The sequence below is a fragment of the Myodes glareolus genome, chromosome 4 (assembly GCF_982192425.1).
Source record: "Myodes glareolus chromosome 4, mMyoGla1.1, whole genome shotgun sequence".
Classification (NCBI taxonomy): Eukaryota; Metazoa; Chordata; class Mammalia; order Rodentia; family Cricetidae; genus Myodes; species Myodes glareolus.
The window spans coordinates 23,537,246-23,555,512 of record NC_142029.1 but is presented as its reverse complement, the minus strand read 5'-3'; the positions used below and the strand labels follow the sequence as shown (position 1 = coordinate 23,555,512).

Here is an 18,267-nt window from a genome sequence, read left to right as displayed (position 1 = left end):
TCTCAGCCTCTCACACTGCCTCTTACTGGTCCATCAAGGGATGTATTACATGCTGTCTATCTGTCTACACACACACACACACACACATACACACATATAATCTGAGGTTTGGAATATTTGTGACTAAAGACACCTATCCATTCTGTGACTTGGAACTGTCGGGGAGAGCATACCACTGGTCCACCCCCTATCAGCAAGAACACTAGCTAACATTTGGGTTCCCATCTGATGTGTATATTGATGACTTGTATGCCCAAGTTTAAGAGGCATCAAGAAGTTAATTGAATAGTGAGTTACTTCAGAGTATATTGCTAACACATTGTAGTAATTTGTGGTAAACATAAACATTTTGATTGAGTATATGTATTGGCACATGACCAAAATGGTTACATGGTATACACGGGTGTGGGAAAAGATGGTTGCATGTGATGTTACTGTGTTCTGGTAGGTACTAGTTATCTATACACAAGGTGCAGGTAAGTTCCAATGAGTGGGCAGCATGATGTAGCTGCGTGGGATAGAGCTTTCTATCTCCATAAAACACTCTTTCCCAGTTTCATAATTCAGAGTGTTCTTGTGTCCCACGAGTCTTAGGATTGTTCTTAATGTAGAAGTTCCACACTGCCTCCATGTGGGGGTGCAGTTCCTTCCTGGGCAGAGGGGAGTGTTAAATGGAGAGGATTGTGGGTGAGGACTGGGGGCCAGTACCTTGGTGGGGCTGTTCCTGTCCAGAGTGCTGGCCTGGCTGGTGGCAGGCCCCCCACACGCCAGTGTGTGGTAGCTGGCATTGGAAAAGCACTGGGCATGGCTGCTACTTTGAGACAAATCTGGGAAGAGAACAAGGAGCCATATTCCATCATACACCTGTCCTTGGTTGAGATGTCCCCAAAACTAATGCTGGGGCTGGGCATTTTTGAGTGTCCCCTGCAAAGACAGCCAAATCCCCCACATCCTCTAAGCTACCTGGCATCTAGTAGCTCTAAAGCAAGTTGGAGAGCCAGCCATGTTTTCTTACTAATGCCAGCCCTCTGTACTGTAGCTCACAGACCAGGATTGCTAATATAGGGGTATCATGGTCAGCTGGAAGCTGTTCACTGCTGACTCTGGCTTTATGCCTTTGAGTTTCTATTTTAGGTAGATTGACTTTCCCTTGCTTCCCCCTATGGTCAGACATTAGTAGTAAGTACATAGAGAACTCCATTCTTGTTGACCCTAGCTCTTCTGAAGTTTCTTCAGGACTGGGGAACACCAGCCATTCCTGCCCATTTGTCATTATTGAAGAAAACTGCCAAATCTCAATGGGCCTGGGCTTTCATCAGAGGATGTTGGCTTTGGCTGGACCCTAGAGATCTCTGAAAGCAATGTCTATACTGGGGCCAACTGTCTATCCTGTTGCTGGCATAGAGCTGGCACACAGCAGGCGACACTTAGCAGGAATGGCATATGTGGTCTTGGTACTCTTAAACACAAGGTACAGGAGACTAGATCAGCTATGAGCCATTGGAAGGTCACCACCTCCTCAATAGTGCAGGCCTAACCAACACCAGGGTGTTTGGGAACCTCTACTGGTTAGCTAAATATGAAGCACAAAGCCTTCTCTTCAAGGTATCAGTTCAGGGGAGAGAAAGGATCTGGTCAGTTCCATACATCCTTCTCAGACTACCACAGTTGCCATATCTAAGCACACAGGGCTCTTCCCAAACTTGCAGAGCTCTCCTAAGGGAGGCACCCCTTCCCCTGTTACTTCACTTCTGGGGTGCTCCTCAGGGATGGCCTGAGGCCCTCCCAGGGAAAGCAAAAGTCAGTAGGTGCTCAGGCTTCACATAGGGAAGCATCCTCTCGGTTGCTTAGAAAAGTTGCTACTTACTATATATCTCTTCTAGACAGAGCCCGATGAGAAGGGTGGGGATGTGGGGGGTTAGCGCCCAGCTTGAGCTCCAGGAAGCATCACCCTCCTGGAACTGCAGACTTCTCCATCCCCCATTTTCTTTATGGGGTTGCTATCCTCGGGCCCAGCTACCCACCTTGCAGGTATAACGAACGACCCACATTGAACCAAGAATATAGATGCCTCCTGCTGGGTTGTATGGGGGAAGAAGAGATGCTGGGGCATAGCCTGACCTGAGAGAGAGTAGTCTGTGCTGGTCATCCTCATGGCTGGGGTGTAGGAGACACGAGGAGCCAAGTCACGGCCTTTTTCTTTCTGCCGCTTCCGTCGCCAGGCAAACAGGCCCAGCAACACCACAACCAGGAACAACAGGAGGATGATGCCCGTGACAGCACCCACTGAGTGCCGCTCTGCTCCCAAAGCTGGACTGATCTTGGTGTAGGGATTTAGTTCATCCATCATGAGGGCAGCTGTGGGCAGAGAGAGGCCTGAGCCAGAGACGGGCCTGATTCCAGTATACTTCCTGGCTTTGCCCCTTCATCCCCGCCTAATCTCAATCCTCACAGTGCCTCCATTTCTTCTAGTGCCAGCAAGATCAAGTCCCAGTGTCACAAGAAGAAAATGTGATTTAAGTGTGATTTAAGTGAAAATAAATGCTTACTGAATATTTACTCAGGTCCACACATGAGTTAAAGTTATTTATCATTGTGTCAAGCCTACAAAAAAGGAACTAATTATTTACCTTTTCCACACAGTTGAAAAAAAAATAAACTGTAATCACCAAGGTTAGGTAACTTGTCTAAGTTCACCCAACCAGTAACTTAGTCAGGAAAAACTGGCTTCAGCTATTCTTCCCGATTCCCAGCTATGTGATTAAAATGTCCATGGGAACAGTAACCCCAATGTCCTCAGGGAGTCATAAGCACCAAATGATAGACTGGCCTTGACAGCTGGGAGCTCTGTGACTGCCAGTTACCGCCCCAAGACACCTCTTGATTGTATGTGTGGCTAGATCCCTCAGAGACTGCTCTGGTAAGGGTCTTTTCTCCAGCTGGGCAGCATCTAGACCTCTTCCTGGCTCTCCGAAGCTGCCTGGAGAGAGCTGACCATCACTCTAGGGAGGAAAATGCTGCATTTTTGTCTCAACTGCATGGCTTCAGACTGCTGAAGTTTGTCTGATGTGGGTAATTGAGAGCCTGTTTTCTGCTCCCATCTTCTAGAACCAACAATAACTTCCCAAGTCTACAAAACTTTACAAAGAGAATTTTACATGCACAAAGCCACCATTTACAGAGTGCTCATATGTGCCAGGCATGCACCAAGGCCTTCCTTGATCTCCTCAGATGTACCATGGGATGTTGCCAAGGTGTAGAGCCAGAGTTCAGTTGAGCCCTTTGGACAAAGGTTAACATCTACTCAGTTGAATGTGGAGGACAATGCCCAGCAAAGGAAATGACCTGCCCAGAGACACCTAGCAGGGAGTGGCAGAAGTCAAACCTGGCACATTCTAGTTTAGCCTGCTTGGTGGCCTTCCCAGCACTAGCCCGTGGGGGAACTCCCAGAGGATATGCATGGAGAAGCTGTGAGGTGAGGCTCCCAACTATGAATAAAAGGTAGTGTCATAAACCTCAACTGGTCTGGTTAGAACTCCCAAGCCACCAATGATTGGGCCCTTTCCACCCCTGTCCAGACATTCTGCCACCTGTATGTTACCTTGGTCACACCTGATTCCTTTGAATCCGGGGCTGCAGTAACAAGTACCAGTGACATGGTCACAAGTGGCATTGTTCATGCACTCACATCGCTGCTGACACCCATATCCAAAGGTTCCGGGGGCACATCCTATATGATATGCAGAGTGCAAGTAAACAGTGAGACACAGCCACACTCCACGCCCCTCCCATCCCAGGTGGGGAAGCACATGGCAACAGGACAATTGTATCCCACTCTCAACCAAGCCTTTGGAACTGGAGTGCCTGCTGTGCTTAGGTAGCTGGGGATGGGTAGAGTGTATCACCCTGAGTCAGGGCACGTAGGCACAGGAGTAGGCAGCCTCACCTGCCTCTCCCTCCTGAACTCATTTAAAGAACCAGAAAATCCTGCCTACCACACCCCTGCCCTGTCTGAAGTGGCGAGAGATACTGTGACCATGAGTGTGTAGGGTTAGCCTTAAGTCATTCTCAGAAGTTGTCCTCAAAGTCTAAAGTTCAGGAGCTGAGGTGTCCTGGATGGGGGTGGGGGTTGAAGGAAGCAGTTTCCCTTGCAGTAGGCAGAAGCCCAGCCCAAATACCAGGAACAGGGTTGGGGCTGCTTACTCTGTTCACAGTGGCGCCCGGTGAAGCCTGTTCGACAGGTGCATTTCCCAGTGATGTGGTCACAGCTGGCTCCATTCTGACACTGGCATATGTGCCCACAATCCTTCCCAAAAAATGCTGCAGGGCAACCTGCAACAAGACCACAGATCACAGTGGCTGTGGGCTCAGGGAAGTTGAAGAAATGTTGCTGCGACCAGACTTGTCTGCTGCTTCCTCTACAGCATGGGATAAAGGCTAGTGAGCCCCTCAGAGCCACCTGAATCTTGGTCTAAAGAGGGCAAGGTAATCCATGCAACTAGGGCCTCAGCAGCAGAGGACACACTCTGGTCTCTTGGTTGTACAACCCTGAGATTTCTTCCCCATGGTCCGAAGGGCCTGATCTTGATTGTGGGGGTACCCTATAGCCTCGACTTTGGATGATCCTGAGGTATGACTGGTCCTGGGACCAGCCTCTTCCCACCCTCTCTACAAGCCAAGACTATTCACAAAGTGACCAGTAGGCCGCAGCATATGACTGGGAGTGGCTAGGAGGCTGGGAGGCAGGGCTTACGCTGCGTGCAGAAGAGTCCAGTCCAGCCAGGGGTGCAGTGGCAGGCCCCATCCTCGGCGCTGCAGCTCGCCCCGTTGTGGCAGCTGCATGTATGAAAGCAGGCAGAGCCCCAGAACCCAGATGGGCAGGCTGTGGGGTGGGGGTGGATGGGATGCAGAGGGGGAAGGGCAGAGAGGAGCAGGAGGGAAGGGAGGGGAGGTGAGTACACGTCAGAGCCAGGACACCTGGATGGACCCAGAGGGACATCTTTCTTGGCCTTTGGGACTTACTACGCTATTCTCAGAATCCCTCAGGTCACCTTTTGGCCTCATCCACTAGGACTGCTATGAGGCCCAGATTCTTGTCTTCTCAATCATGGGTGATTAGGCAGCCTTGCTCCAAGGGCTCCTGCACCTCCATTTTTAGGGGGACTGACAGGGTTAGAGGTGAAGTACCACCCGGGATACTGACTTCTCCACAAGTGACAGGGACCATCTCTTCTTTGGGTTCTTGTGATGTTTAAGGATGGAGCCTGCGTCTCCCACCAGAACGGAACTGCCCCAAGTCTAACCATTTAACTGGGACCTCCTTACAGGAACTGGCTTTGTCTTACACGTCAGACAGGGAGCTCCACAGGCCAAGGCCTGGGACCCCTTCGTATCAGACTGTCACATCCTGTTCAGGCTTAGGATGCTCAGGACATTATAGGGGGAATCCATCCCACAAGGTGCTCCCATTTTTCTAGGGGTAGCTGTTAGTCACTCACAAACTCAACATGCCAGCCTTGTTCCCTCCTCCCCATCTCTATGCTGCTTCTACACACAGATGCTAATGGAGTGTGAATTCTTAGGATTCCCAGCATTGATGTCACTGACAATATTGATGCCTTTACTATCTGCAGTAACAATATCCATGGTCAGTACCAGTAACTCAACAAGTTCACTGTTTCGCTAAATGGGACTTTCAGGGTTGGGGAACAGTGACATGGCTCAATGGGTAAAGGCACTTACTACCCAAACCTGGTGAGCCTGAGTTTGATCCCTGGAACCCATATAAAAGTGGAAGAAGAGAAGTGATGCTATAGAGTTGGCCTCTCACCTCCACATACATGCTGTGGCACTTGGACACACGCCATACACACAGAAATAATGCAAATAAATAAATGGGCCTTGGGTAGATGTTCTTGTCTCCAGAAGAGTTCAGTCCTGTGGGTGGAGGCACCATGACAGAGAGAGGAACAGTTGCAGGGTCACAACTTACCCTGTGAGCAGTCCTTGCCGATCCACCCAGGGAAGCACTGACAGGAGCCATCGATGGGGTTGCAGGTCCCGTTGTTGGCACAGGAACAGAGCTGGGCACAGTCCTGCCCAAAGTGCCCTCCAGCACACACTGTGGGCACAGGGAAGCCTGGCATCTGCCTTCTTTCCAAGGCTCTAAGAGCCACCACCCACACAGCTGTACCCCAAGAGGTTCCTAGGCCACCACCATGACCTGGGCATGATCTGGAGGAGAACCTACAGCTACAGTGGCAGATGGTCGTCCTCCATCACATTGAGTGAGTGTCCCTTGTCCTACAGCAGCACCCCGAGAGGCCCTGTTCTGATTCCTTTGACAAGGACAGGTTGAGGCACATAGGGGAGACATCGCTACAGCTACAGTGGCAGATGGTCGTCCTCCATCACATTGAGTGAGTGTCCCTTGTCCTACAGCAGCACCCCGAGAGGCCCTGTTCTGATTCCTTTGACAAGGACAGGTTGAGGCACATAGGGGAGACATCGCTTGTCCTGGGTCTCACAGATAGAAAGTGGTCAGATGGACTCTTAGTCCTGTGCTCCTACACTGCCTCCCAGCCTTCTGCTTTCCCCTGGCTTATCCTTGACTGCCCTCCTAGACACATGGGCCACTGGACCACACACCTCCTTCTAAGGGTATCCAGGCCCTTCTGCTGTGCTGTTCCTATGACTAGTGCCTTCTAAATTCCTCTGACCCTCAAGTCCCACTATGGATGTTCTGCCTATGGGACTCACCTACCTTGGAACAATAAGATGGAGCAAGCCTTAAAATACCTTGGCGGTCCCCAGCAGCCTGCTTTTGGATCTCTTTTGTTTTCTTAGTATGTAAGCAAAACAATGTATATCATTTCCACGTCATTTACTTAGGGGTTTTATTGTGTTTGATCTTCCTCCCTAGCTAGTTTACCTATCTTCTCCCTTCTGGGTGGCTGTGTCCCTATTTGAGGCTGCAAGTAGTTTCTTCCTTGAACCCTCTTTTTACTGAGACTTAATAGCTCTTTCCAGCCAAGCCTGAGTCCTGCCCCTTCTGGTGTCCCCTACAATGCTTGGAGAGACAGCAGACACTCAGGCCACTAGGACCAAACATCACCCTTCTCCTACCTCTCTCCCTGGTCCCCTGGCCTAAACTTTGCAAGGGCAGATAATGTGGTCTCATTTTCTCTTGTATCTGACTGTCCAGTGAACACTGAGGAAATAGGCCTTGGGAGTCACGGCAATCTAGAAGGTTCTACCACTGTGATCATCAGAGGACCAGGAATAGGTTTTTTAAATATTTATTTATATGTGTCTGTGTGCAGGCATGTGTACATGTGAGCAGATGCCTGTGGCGGCCAGAAGAGGACATCAGAAACCTTGGAGTAAAGTTAGAGGCAGTTGTCAGCTGCCTGACATGGGTCCTAGAACGTGAACTCAGATCCTCTGCAAGAGCAGCTAGCCTTCTTACCCACTGAGCCATCTCTTCGGCCCCCTTGGAATAGGTATTGATTTCGTGGAGGAAAGTGGCTTCCTTTGGGTTAGGTCTCAAACCAGCGAAGCCATCACTTCCCTTCCTCCACTCTGCCTCCCATTGCCAGCTCTTCCCTAGCCTGACTGTGGGCACCAGGTAGCCAGAATGTACATGTAGTCTCTACCTCTGTGAACATGGCTCGTGGTTGGGGCAGATGATAAAGGCAGGTGGACCCGACTCTGCCTGAGGCTTTGGATTTGAGTCCTAGATTTGTTATGCGTTCAGCAAACACATGACATTTGCATTTACACCAGAAACTGACCAAAATGTTTCACCAAGACTAATATTACTTTCACTTAATCTTGACAATGTCTTCATCATTGCTCCCTATCACTGAATCTCCCTGACACATAGGGAGAGGTTAAGCTGTCTGTCTGAGGTTACACAGCAAAGAAATTCTACTGCTTCTTCGCTGAGGACAGTTTAACAACTCATGTCCAACTCCACCCCCTAGATTTGTTTCCTCATCAAAACAGGGACAGGAGTCCCCACTCAGGCTTCTGTAGCTGCAGGTAGGCGGGTTGATCCGAGGCACTGTGCTTCCCTTCCCAGGCGAGTCTGCCCTGTTTGCTGCTCAAGCTCCACCCTTTGGTTCCTAAACTGCCTGTTGCCCCGCCTCCTCCCTGTCTATGGGAAAGGATTTATTCTGAGGATCCAGTTTGAGCCCCATCCTTCCTTGCACCTCCCTGTATTGGCTGAGGCAAAGGACTACCTCCCAGCTTGGTGGGGAGCAGGTGCTGGAGCTGATCCACCAGCCTTCACCCTACAACTAAACTGCTCTAACAAGGCAATCTTCTCTTTGAAGTCTTCCCCCTACACAAGGCGGACAAATTCACCCGCAGAGCCGCTAATGTGATTGGTCTAATGCATTAATTGCAAGACTTCTTCGCTGAATCAAGAGTCAGGCATGGGAAGGGAAGGAGGGGGCCAGTGAAAAGAAAACATTGGGTTATATTTAATCTATGTTTAATGATTCTGGGGAAGCACTGTCCATAATTTGTAACTCACTGGAAAGCCAGTCATTAGAAAGTGTCAGTTCAATTTTTTACAAGGTTTGAGACTTAACCAGAGCAGTTGCCATTAATAGCAAACTCCATTAGATCTATATGTGGAAAATACTCATTAGGCCAGTGGGCAATAAATCAGACGACATGGGCTGCGAGGGTTCCTTCTCGGGCTTCGTAGCTCCTCATTTAGACTGGGCCTGGTTCTATTGACGGCTGGGTCTCCTATGTTTAATAAATAAACCTCAGCCTGTCAGGTGGTGATTAAACCATCCTAGGAGGGTTACAAGCAAATGAAACTGTCACATATGTTTCCCTGGGGTCCAAACTTCTTATGACCTCAACACATCATAGAGTCAAACTTCTATTCGTGCATATTAAAAATAGCCCAGCTCAGCGGTGATGATGTATCAAAAGAATGGTTTCCCCTGGAGGTAGTGAGCTCTTCATCAGGAGAAAGAAGTATTTAAGCACAGGCCAGGTGAGATTCTTGCCTAGGTGACTTTGAAGTTGCCTTTAGCTCTAGGTTCACATTATTCTCAATTGTCTTCACTCTCACTGACTATAGTGTAAATTCTGCAAGCTAGTGTTTAAGCAAAGGCATGTCCTAAGCCATTCTAAGTAATCCCGAGCCTGCCTTCCTAGCCCACTCCCCATCGCTAGTTGCTGCATCTTCCACCCATTCACTGCTGCTATATTCTAACAGGCCTGGGTTCTGTTATCCCAAAGTCCTGCAGAATCCCTGGGCCCTCTCGAACCGTCACACTGCCCTAGGCTTCAGGCGCCACCCAGGGAGCTGTGGATGGTAGATGCTGTGGCCAGCTTTTAGCTTCCCATGGTGGCTAGTGTGGAGGGATTTTTTTTAAAGATTTATTTATTTATTTATTTATGCATTATCTATCTATCTATTTATTTATTTATATCCTGTCTGTGGGCCAAAAGAGGGCACCTGATCTCATTATAGGTGGTTGTGAGCCACCATGTGGTTGCTGGGAGTTGAACTCAGGACCTCTGGAAGAGCAGTCAGTGCTCTTAACCGCTGAGCCATCTCTCCAGCCCCATGTGGAGGGATTTTTGACAATAGTGTTGGAATTTGCCATAGCAGAAATGTTTATGTCATGGAACCCTGTAAATGCTGCAAGACAGGTGCTTACCCTCAGAAAACTAGCTCGTTGGGGGAGTATGCTACCATAAACTTCCTTGCCCCTTTAGCGCCGCCTATACAGTATTCTGGAGGCCTGGAGTTGACATTGGGGAAGATTCTGGGGTTGAGCTGAGAAGTGTGTGGGACCAGGGATTAGTGCTGTTGACCTGAGGGGGATAGGAGCCAATGACAGACGGGGTCATGGCCATTTCTGTGCCCTCACAAAATCTCTGCCTTTACTACTTGGCATTCCACACAGTCCTAGCTCAGGGCCACTCTGGTTGTACCAATGCTCATTTCATGTTCCTACCTTTTGTTTGCTTGTTATGTATTTTGAGACAGGGTCTCATGTGGCCCAGGTTAGCCCCATGCTCTCTGTGTAGCTAAGGATTACCTTGGACTTCTCCATCCTTCTGCCTCTACTTCCTGAATGCTGGGCTTATAGATAGATGACACCACACCCAACTTATATAGTGCTTGAGATGGACCACATGCACTCTAGACAAGCTTTCTTTCAACTGTACTTAGGCCTGGTTTTGGTTTCCTGAGGCAGGTTAAGTAGCCCAGGCTGTCCCTGCATACGTAATCCTCTGTCTCAGCCTCCCAAGTTCTGGGATCACATGTACTACCATGCCTGGCTCATCTTCCACATTTCTTTTTAGAAGAATATTGGAGTCTGCATTTGTTTCTGCTGCTCACTAGATGCGAGACCATAGACATGACATTTAGCTTCTTTGAGCCCGTGCCTTTAGCGGCACAGTTACTTTTTCTCTTTTCACATATGTGCCGCTCAGTTCCCAACAGTGTAGAGAGAGAACCCCTGGACCCTCCCTTCTTTCTGCCCCTTGGTGCCCCGCCCTGGCCTTTCCACCACTTGAGGGTACCTTGGTTGCACAAGGCTCCAGAGAATCCTGGTAGGCACTCACAGATGCCACTGACATGGTGGCAGGGCCCGTTGCTGTGCACGCAGAGAGGGCAAGACTGGGTGCAGCCATGGCCGTAGAACCCTGGTGGGCAGACTGAGGGTGTTGGAGGGGAGATGGTGGTTAAAAGCTTGTAGGGAACTACTGGCCTAGTCACCTTTTTGGTCCCCCCTCCCAGTGAAGAGAGACTCCTTAAAAATAGGGAGTCTGGAGGCCCATACCTTTTGAAGAGAGGAACTGATGACTACTTCTGATTGTACCGAGAGGCTGAGCCCTGAACTTGGGACAGAGGAGCCAGTGTAGGGGAAGAAGGCACAAAACGGGGAGCGGCCTGGCTCCCATAGGCCAGCCTTCTACACTCTAGCACTGCTTCTGACTGGGAGGGGCTGAGTGGATGGGAAATCAGAAATCCTTAGGATAGGAGCCTAGTCTTACTTCTCTGACATAAGGGTCCTCGGAAGCCAGGGGCACACTCGCAGCTCCCATCCTCTGGGGAACAGGAGCCTCCGTTCTCACAGCTGCAGGGCACTGAGCAGTTGGGGCCCCAGCGACCAGGGGGGCACATGCTGTCACAGCGGATGCCTGTGAACCAAACACAGAGGCAAATCAGCAGTAAGGAATGGGGGCAGGAGGGAGATGGATGGATACCCAGTGGAGGTGGGGATGACGGGGAGGGCTTCTGAAAGGAGACGATGCCCTTCCAGAGTCCTCAGAGATAAAAGGAACCGACTGGGCAAAGGCGGTCGCTGCAGTGGAGAGCAAGCGACAACAGAAGGCCGGATAGCTTGGACTTGAGCACGGCACAATGGCAGACCCCTGGCAGGCTTGATGAGCCCAGCAAGAGAGGAGCTGGTGGTACCAGATAAAGAAGGCTGCCTCCACCTTCACAGCTGAGCTGGCATCAAGGACATGTTGGGCCAGTGAGATGGCTTATCTCAGGTCAAAGTTCTTGGTACAAACGTCTGGTGGCCTGAGTTCCATTTCTGAAATCCATATGAAAATGTAAGGAGAGAACTGATTCTAAAGTTGGCCTCTGACCCCCGCTGTGGCACAGGCAGCCCCGCTCTGTCAGACAGACGCAGTCATTCACGGTCGCTATCAAATTTACTTTTAATTTAAAAAGAAATACAAGGTCATCCGCAGCTATGTTGAAAATTCAAGGCCAGTCAGGGCTGCATGAGACCCTTTCTCAAAAGAAAATATGTGTACACATATGCATATTTTATAACACATAATCACATATGTAAAAGAAACCAAAAATGCTTGCTGTACCTCAGACATGCTGATAACTGACCCTTGATTTGACAAACAGCAACCTATGGGGGGAAACGGATGGAATATCTCAATAAGAGAGGGCGCTAGATCTACGGTCCCTCTGAGCTCAAAGAATATTTGAGCTGGGCTGATTTCAGCCTGGAGGCTAAGGAGGAATTTTAAAAAGCCAGGGTGGGGATTCCTTCCAGGCAGAGTGGCATCCTGATACGTGTGTGCTAGGTGATTGGAGCAGGCCCAGGAGACCAGCCAGTCTTTGGAAGGTGAGCTTCAGAGGCTCCAGGCAGCTCAGGATTAGTCTAAAAGTCACGTCTGCCTTGTTAGGACAGGGACTGAGAGAGCAACAGGAGGGAAGAAGACCCAGCCAACAGTCAAGCCTTTGAGGCTCTACCGGCCTGGCCTATATGCAGGAAAGGGAGGGAATGTGGGTGAGTCAGTCAGGGTGGGGAGCCAGGGAGGGGTGCTGCTGGGGATAACCTCTCTTCTTGTGCCTTGCCTTGCGTTTTGACCTTGCTGGGGGCTATGGGGGCGGCTTCAGGTGTCACTCCCTGAAAAATGGGTAGTTGCTTCTGCCCAGGGACAGCATGCCCATTGCGAATGTGGCAGGTGTGTCATTTTCCACTCTCCCTTGCTGATAGTTTCTCCCTTGGAGTTTCAGGGGGTTGAGAGGCAGACCAGGGAATGTGGGGTGATTATGGTTGGAGCTTGGGAAAGGTTTAAAGCTGTTTAAAGATTTTGGGTACCTCTTCCAGCCTCCCCTTTATAGGTGTGGTTGGCTCTCTGTATTCATGACAGAAACCAATATCCAAGAATGATCATATAATGTATGCGGCCTCCTGTATAGGCTCATGTAGTTCAGGGTGACCTTGAACTCACTCTGGGGCCAAGGATGACCTTAAAGTTCTGATGCTCCTCTCTCCACCCTCCCAGTGCTAGGACTGCTGGCATGCATCACCTTGCCTGGGTTTGTGCTGGGCTGGGAATGAAACTCAGGGGTCTGTGCATGCCAGGTGAGCATGCTACCAACCAAGTTGCAACCTTCCCCACATCCTTTATGTCACATGGAGACAACTTATAATCCAGAATACAGTGCAGGGCTGGAGAGATGGCTCAGAGGATAAAAGCACCCAGGTATGATTCCCAATATCCACATGATGGCTCACAACCACCTGTAACTTGTTCCAGCTTCAGAAAGTGGAGACTAAATTCCACGGAACAAACTGGCTGGTGAGACTAGTCATGAGGGTGAGCTCTGATTTAATTGAGAGGCCCTGTCTCAGTGAATAAGGTGGAAGAGCAATTGGGGATGAGTCCTGACATCAGCCCCAGGCCTCTGTGTGCATATGTACACACATGCATCCTCCCCACATATGTGCCCCTACATGCATACATGTATATTTCATATTCTTATTTGCAGTCTTGTTCTCTCTCTGGAAAATGAAAACAAACTCCGAAGTCCTCCATTCCTACCTGGAGGAGGTGCTCCCAGTTTTAGTTTTCAGGAGCCCCTCTCCATGTACTAATGGGCAGTCACCCAGCAGCAAGCCCTTCTCTGGGAAGTCTTCCTACATGTTTGCCCAAGAGTCCAAACAGCTGTACCTGCCTGTTACAACTGTTTTATATACCTAGCACCTACCTCTCTTCCAGGAACCAGAAGGGGGCAATGGCATCCTGAAATTCATCCCTGCTGACCTAGTTGCTCTTCACAGCAGAGATACCCCACCTGGGGTGTCTTTGTAATGCTGAAGATTCAGAAGTTCAAAGTCATCCTTAGCTACATAGCAAGTTTGAGCCAACCTGGGCTACATGACAGATAACTTACTCACTAAGTGAATACTCTCTCTCCAGACTGTGTCCTGGGATTCCCCTCGTGTTGACACTGATATTGTGACACCTTCTTAGCTGTAGTACAAGAGCCAGCGTAGATAATGTCTAAGCTCTCCATATGTGGTCAAACCGGATGACTTTCTTCAATGGATTTCAAGAAGCATTTTTGTGAGCACCTATTATGTTCAAGGCAAGGTAAATAAGCCATGCTAGAACTATCATGAGGGGGCAGAGTGTAAGCCCAAGCCAGATGGGGAGGTGAGCAGGGTTTCTGGGGAGGAAAGGGAGGGGTGCTCACTGTATGGGAGGCCCAGTTTCTGCCCCTCACCCTCTCTGCCTTTCCTGGCCTTCCTCATGACATCTCAGGACATCAGTCGCCTGTTTGAGAAGCCTCAGCCCACCTTTGGAGAAAGGGGCTGCGGAGCCAGCAGAGGCCTTGCTGAGACTGTCCATCAAAGCCAGGTTTGTAAGCATCGTCATTAAAGTGGGTGTCATTAAGATCAAATCAGCTCTGTCAAAATTAGGGCAATGAAGATTTCAAGTAGATTTCCACTGGGCTGTAGCTGACAGTGTAGGGGACCAGCGAGAAGGTTGGAGCCTTGGTGCACACTGAGGGGTAGTTGGCAGAGCAAAGGAACCTCAACCTGGCATAATGTAGAGGGACGTCCCTGGCCTTTGGCTGCCAGAATGGATATTGGAAACTTCCCCAGCTAGAAAACAGTGGGGTCATCAGGCCGTGGTCACTGACTTGTGCACTGCTACGGAGAGCTTCCTGTACTCTGGTTTATGTCACTGACCACTGTCCTAGGTGCTGAGCATGTAACAGTACCTGTCACAGAAATCCCAAAGTAGCCCCAAGGTTCCTCACAAGGCTTCCGGTTGTCTATGCTTCCTGGGTGGAGACTTTCAGGCCATGCAGAGTAGAGGACTTGCCGAGGTTCACAAGCCCCGGCGGTCTGGCTGGGGTCCTATCTTAGCAACCTGGTTTTCTTCTCTCAGCATGTGGCAGACAGTGGGTGCAGGGGTGGGTAAGGCAGATGTCTTCCTAGGGCTGCTCTATAAATAGTCACTCAAATCAGAGTCCAAGATCCATGGTGAGTGCTACAGAGGACGGACTTGGGTCACCAGAATTCATAAATGGGGGTCTTTAGTCCCTGGCAGGTAATCATAGACAACCTTCAACTTGAATGAAGCCTGGTGTAAGGGAAAGAGTTATCAGGGCTGGAGGTGTGACCCAGTGGCACAACACTTGTTCACCTCTTTAAATGAAGAAGAGAAAAGGGATTTACTGAGGAAAATGGAGAGCTATCAAGAGGAGAGGGAGGGCAGGTGCAGAGGTGAGGAATCAGGATAGTGGCCAGGGCCTGGTGGAGCTTGCCCATAAACCAATCCTTGCACTTGGGAGACTAAGATAGGAGATGATGCAGAAAGTTCAAAGCCAGACTGGGCTAAATAGTAAGTTCTGGACTGGACATAGCTACACAATGAGATATATCTTTAATAAAATAAATAAAATGTACTTTGGCCCAGGTGTTTGGAATGACCAAGTGATGGAAATAGGGCAAAAAAGAGGAGCTGGGCAGGCCCACATCACAGGGGGTGGGGCCTTATGACAAGAATTCTCATGTAGCCCAGGCTAGCCTTAAACTTGCTATGTGGCCAAGGATGATCTTGAACTTCTGCTCCTCCTGCCTCTTTCTCCTGAGTGCTGGGTTTACAAGTGTGGACCACTGTGCCTGGCCAGGATCTTTTACATCAGTTCCATCAAATCACAGAAGAGAAAGACTGGTTTAGAGGTTCCCTCTGCTCACTATGTGCAGAATGGGTTCACCTGGGCAAGATGGAAGGCCTGAGACCAACCAGGAGGTGAAGGTAGGTCAGATGAGAGAGAAGTGACAGGGTTCGTCCATCTTGGACAGATGTGAAGAACTGAGGTTCTGAAGTGCCATGCACTCTGTACACAGGCTGAGTATCTGTCGGCCTCGAAATGAATACACGTCCTGAGAACAGAGTCTCAGCATCCTATGTGTTAAATAAACATCTCTGTGCTGGGCTGAAAGGGAACAGGTGAGGGCAGGAAGAAACTGATGGATGAGTCATCACCAGGAGGGATATGGGCAGTGGTAGGGCAGAGGTTACCTGTCCATCCTGCTAGGCAGCAGCAGTGGCCTGTGACAGGGTCACAGCCATCGGCATGGCTGCAATCGCAATGCTCGCTACAGTTCATCCCAAACGTGCCAGCCTGTGGGGAAGAGGGAGAGAAAAATATGATCATACCTCGGCCCCCTAGAGGTCTGCACACTTCTATCAGCTCTTAGGGATCCAGAGCAGAGACTAGGACACCGTGCGAGGCTTTGTGAGCGGGTGTCAGCGGGGCTGTGAAAAATGATCCGCAAATGATCACCTGGCTAAATTAATAGGAACAGGAGAGAGGGAAGTGATAATCACCTCCAGGTGTCATTCAAATTGTAGATTAAAAAGCACTTGGTTGTCGATAGGCGTGGTGGGTAAAAAAACTGCCTGTAACTCCAGCAGTCGGGAGGTAGAGGCAGAAGGATTGCCGTGAGCTCAAGAGATCCTCTCTCACAAAACAAAGCATATTTTGTTAATTGTGGGACACACCTGTCCCACACGCAGACTGAGGATGGCCTATCTTGTCACCGGGGAAAGAGACACATGCCCACAAGGTCTCAAGTGCCCCCCCCCCCGCCCTGTCCTGTTCTCTTAATTCTCACATCAGTATTCTAGGATGACTCCACCCAGTCTCACTTGAAAAATGGGAAGCAGCTGGAGAAACACTCAAGGAGGCAGGATAAACCCCACACTCAGTCTCATCAGTTGGTCTAGCAGCCTCAGGCTCAGTGATTGAGGTGGGGTTGCCGCTGAGCTTGGTTCCATGCCCCATCCCTAGTAGTTACAGTGACCAGATTGCAACTCAAATGCTACCCGGAAAGAGCCATTCTGCTGGTTTGGGGGGGCACTAGGAGTGCCCTGGTGGGGTGGATTCTGTAGCTGCCAGTCAATCTGTTCAGCTTGCGAGAGCAGCAACAGGAACCGCATTTCTGTCTGAGTGGACATTTTGTAGATGGGAAGGTTGAGGCCCAGGGTAGGAAGAGACCACACAGGTTAACACTTCCTGACTCAGAGCTCTTCTCTATGGACTATGTACCCCCCTCCCTGGAGAAGGCCCAAAGGACCAAGGTGGGTACTCACTGGGCAGGGCAGTTCACAGGAGTCCCCCAGCCAGCCTGGGGTACAGGCGCAGGAGCCATCGAAAGGGCTGCAGGCTGCCCCGTTGGCACAGGCACAAGTCTCATTGCAGTTCAGGCCCCATGTCCCACTGGGACATGGCAGGGAGCAGTCCGGGCCCTGCCACCCTGGGGAGAGGGCAGAAGGTATCACCTAGCCATGCCCAGTGCAGGCAGGAGCCCTGTCGTCACAGCTGTCTAGATCGCCCTCCCTGACACAGGGTTTACAACATTTCTGCTGCCTGAAGATGGGCCCACTGGGCCAGGGCACTAACCTTTGGGGTGTCCTCCTCCCCGTCCATGGGTGGGGTTCTGCAGCATTTCTCCATTCTGAAGTCTTTCACTGCTTCTGCCTCCAGGACTGAACCCCCTCCCTCCTTTGTTCCCTCAAGCAGGAGGCTACCCCCAGGAATGCAGAACCCTGCTTCCCAGCTTCTGCCTCCAAGCAGGCTTCCTGAGGGAGACCTGCCCCCAAGACCAGAATGGGGAAGGAGCCAGGTGCACCTTTCTCTCTCCTTGCCTCCCAGGCTGGACCTTCCTTAGCTTTGTCAGAGAACACTTTTTTCTGTAGCCCAGGCTAATCCAGAACTACGGTTTCTCCTACTTCTGCTTCCCATGTGCTGGGATGACAGGTGTGTACCAGCATTCCCCACGTGGGCAGGCCTTCGACAGTGACTGTGTCTCTGTGGACCTCTAGCATCTCCACAAAGCCCTTTCCGTTCCCACTGGGTAAGTCTCTTGTCCAGGCTCAGGGAACTCGGTCTCCCCATTCTGTCCGGGCAGCCCATGTGGCTCGCCTTCTCTCTCTGTGCCTTCAGCATCTCCAAACTCAGGAGACACTCCTGTTCTCCTGGTTCCAGCTGTGACTCCCCTGGGCTGGAATCTGACCTGCACAGACCCTTTGACCCTGAGTGGTGGCCTGCCTGAGACCCTCATCTGTTGGCACACCTGAGCCTGGGGATAGAGCTGAAGGGAAACTTACCCTCTTGGCAAGTGCAGGAGCCATCCACAGGGGAACAGGTGCCGCCATTGCTACAGCTGCATACAGAGGAGCAGTTGGGACCATAGGTCCCAGCAGCGCAGGGAACAGCACACACTTCTCCCTGCACAAAGAGGGCCTGGGTATAAGATGAGGTTCCCAGTCTGGGTGGCTGCAGGCAGCGTAGTGCCTGTGCTCTCATTCCCAGCACCTGCTCTTTTCTTTACATCAGGGTCTCACTGCATAGCCAGGGCTGCACTCAAACTCACAAAGATCCGCTTGCTTCTGCTTGAAAATTGGTGGGGGTAACTGGGGGTGGAATGGGGTTGGGGGATGTTG

At 50.5% G+C, this 18,267-nt stretch overlaps 1 protein-coding gene across 12 annotated transcripts in view; it reads right to left on the bottom strand.

The window, feature by feature from the left end:
- The window catches only part of Megf11 (multiple EGF like domains 11), a 322,674-nt gene that overhangs the window by 13,595 nt on the left and 290,812 nt on the right, over positions 1-18,267 (bottom strand). For 5 of the 12 annotated variants that reach the window (XR_015737665.1, XM_087905311.1, XM_087905307.1 and 2 more), the window contains exons 11-21: positions 17,932-18,052; positions 16,915-17,078; positions 15,841-15,943; positions 11,038-11,184; positions 10,564-10,698; positions 5,993-6,121; positions 4,754-4,882; positions 4,204-4,332; positions 3,602-3,730; positions 2,122-2,358; positions 709-827 (exon numbers count right to left, since the gene is read on the bottom strand). Coding sequence is in view for 11 of the 12 variants with exons in the window: in XM_087905311.1 (XP_087761437.1) it covers positions 709-827; positions 2,122-2,358; positions 3,602-3,730; positions 4,204-4,332; positions 4,754-4,882; positions 5,993-6,121; positions 10,564-10,698; positions 11,038-11,184; positions 15,841-15,943; positions 16,915-17,078; positions 17,932-18,052 (1,542 nt within the window). In the remaining variant the exon portion in view is untranslated. The remainder of the gene's footprint in view (positions 1-708; positions 828-2,121; positions 2,359-3,601; positions 3,731-4,203; positions 4,333-4,753; positions 4,883-5,992; positions 6,122-10,563; positions 10,699-11,037; positions 11,185-15,840; positions 15,944-16,914; positions 17,079-17,931; positions 18,053-18,267) is intronic. The other 7 variants (XM_087905309.1, XM_087905310.1, XM_087905317.1 and 4 more) reach the window with 3 other exon arrangements.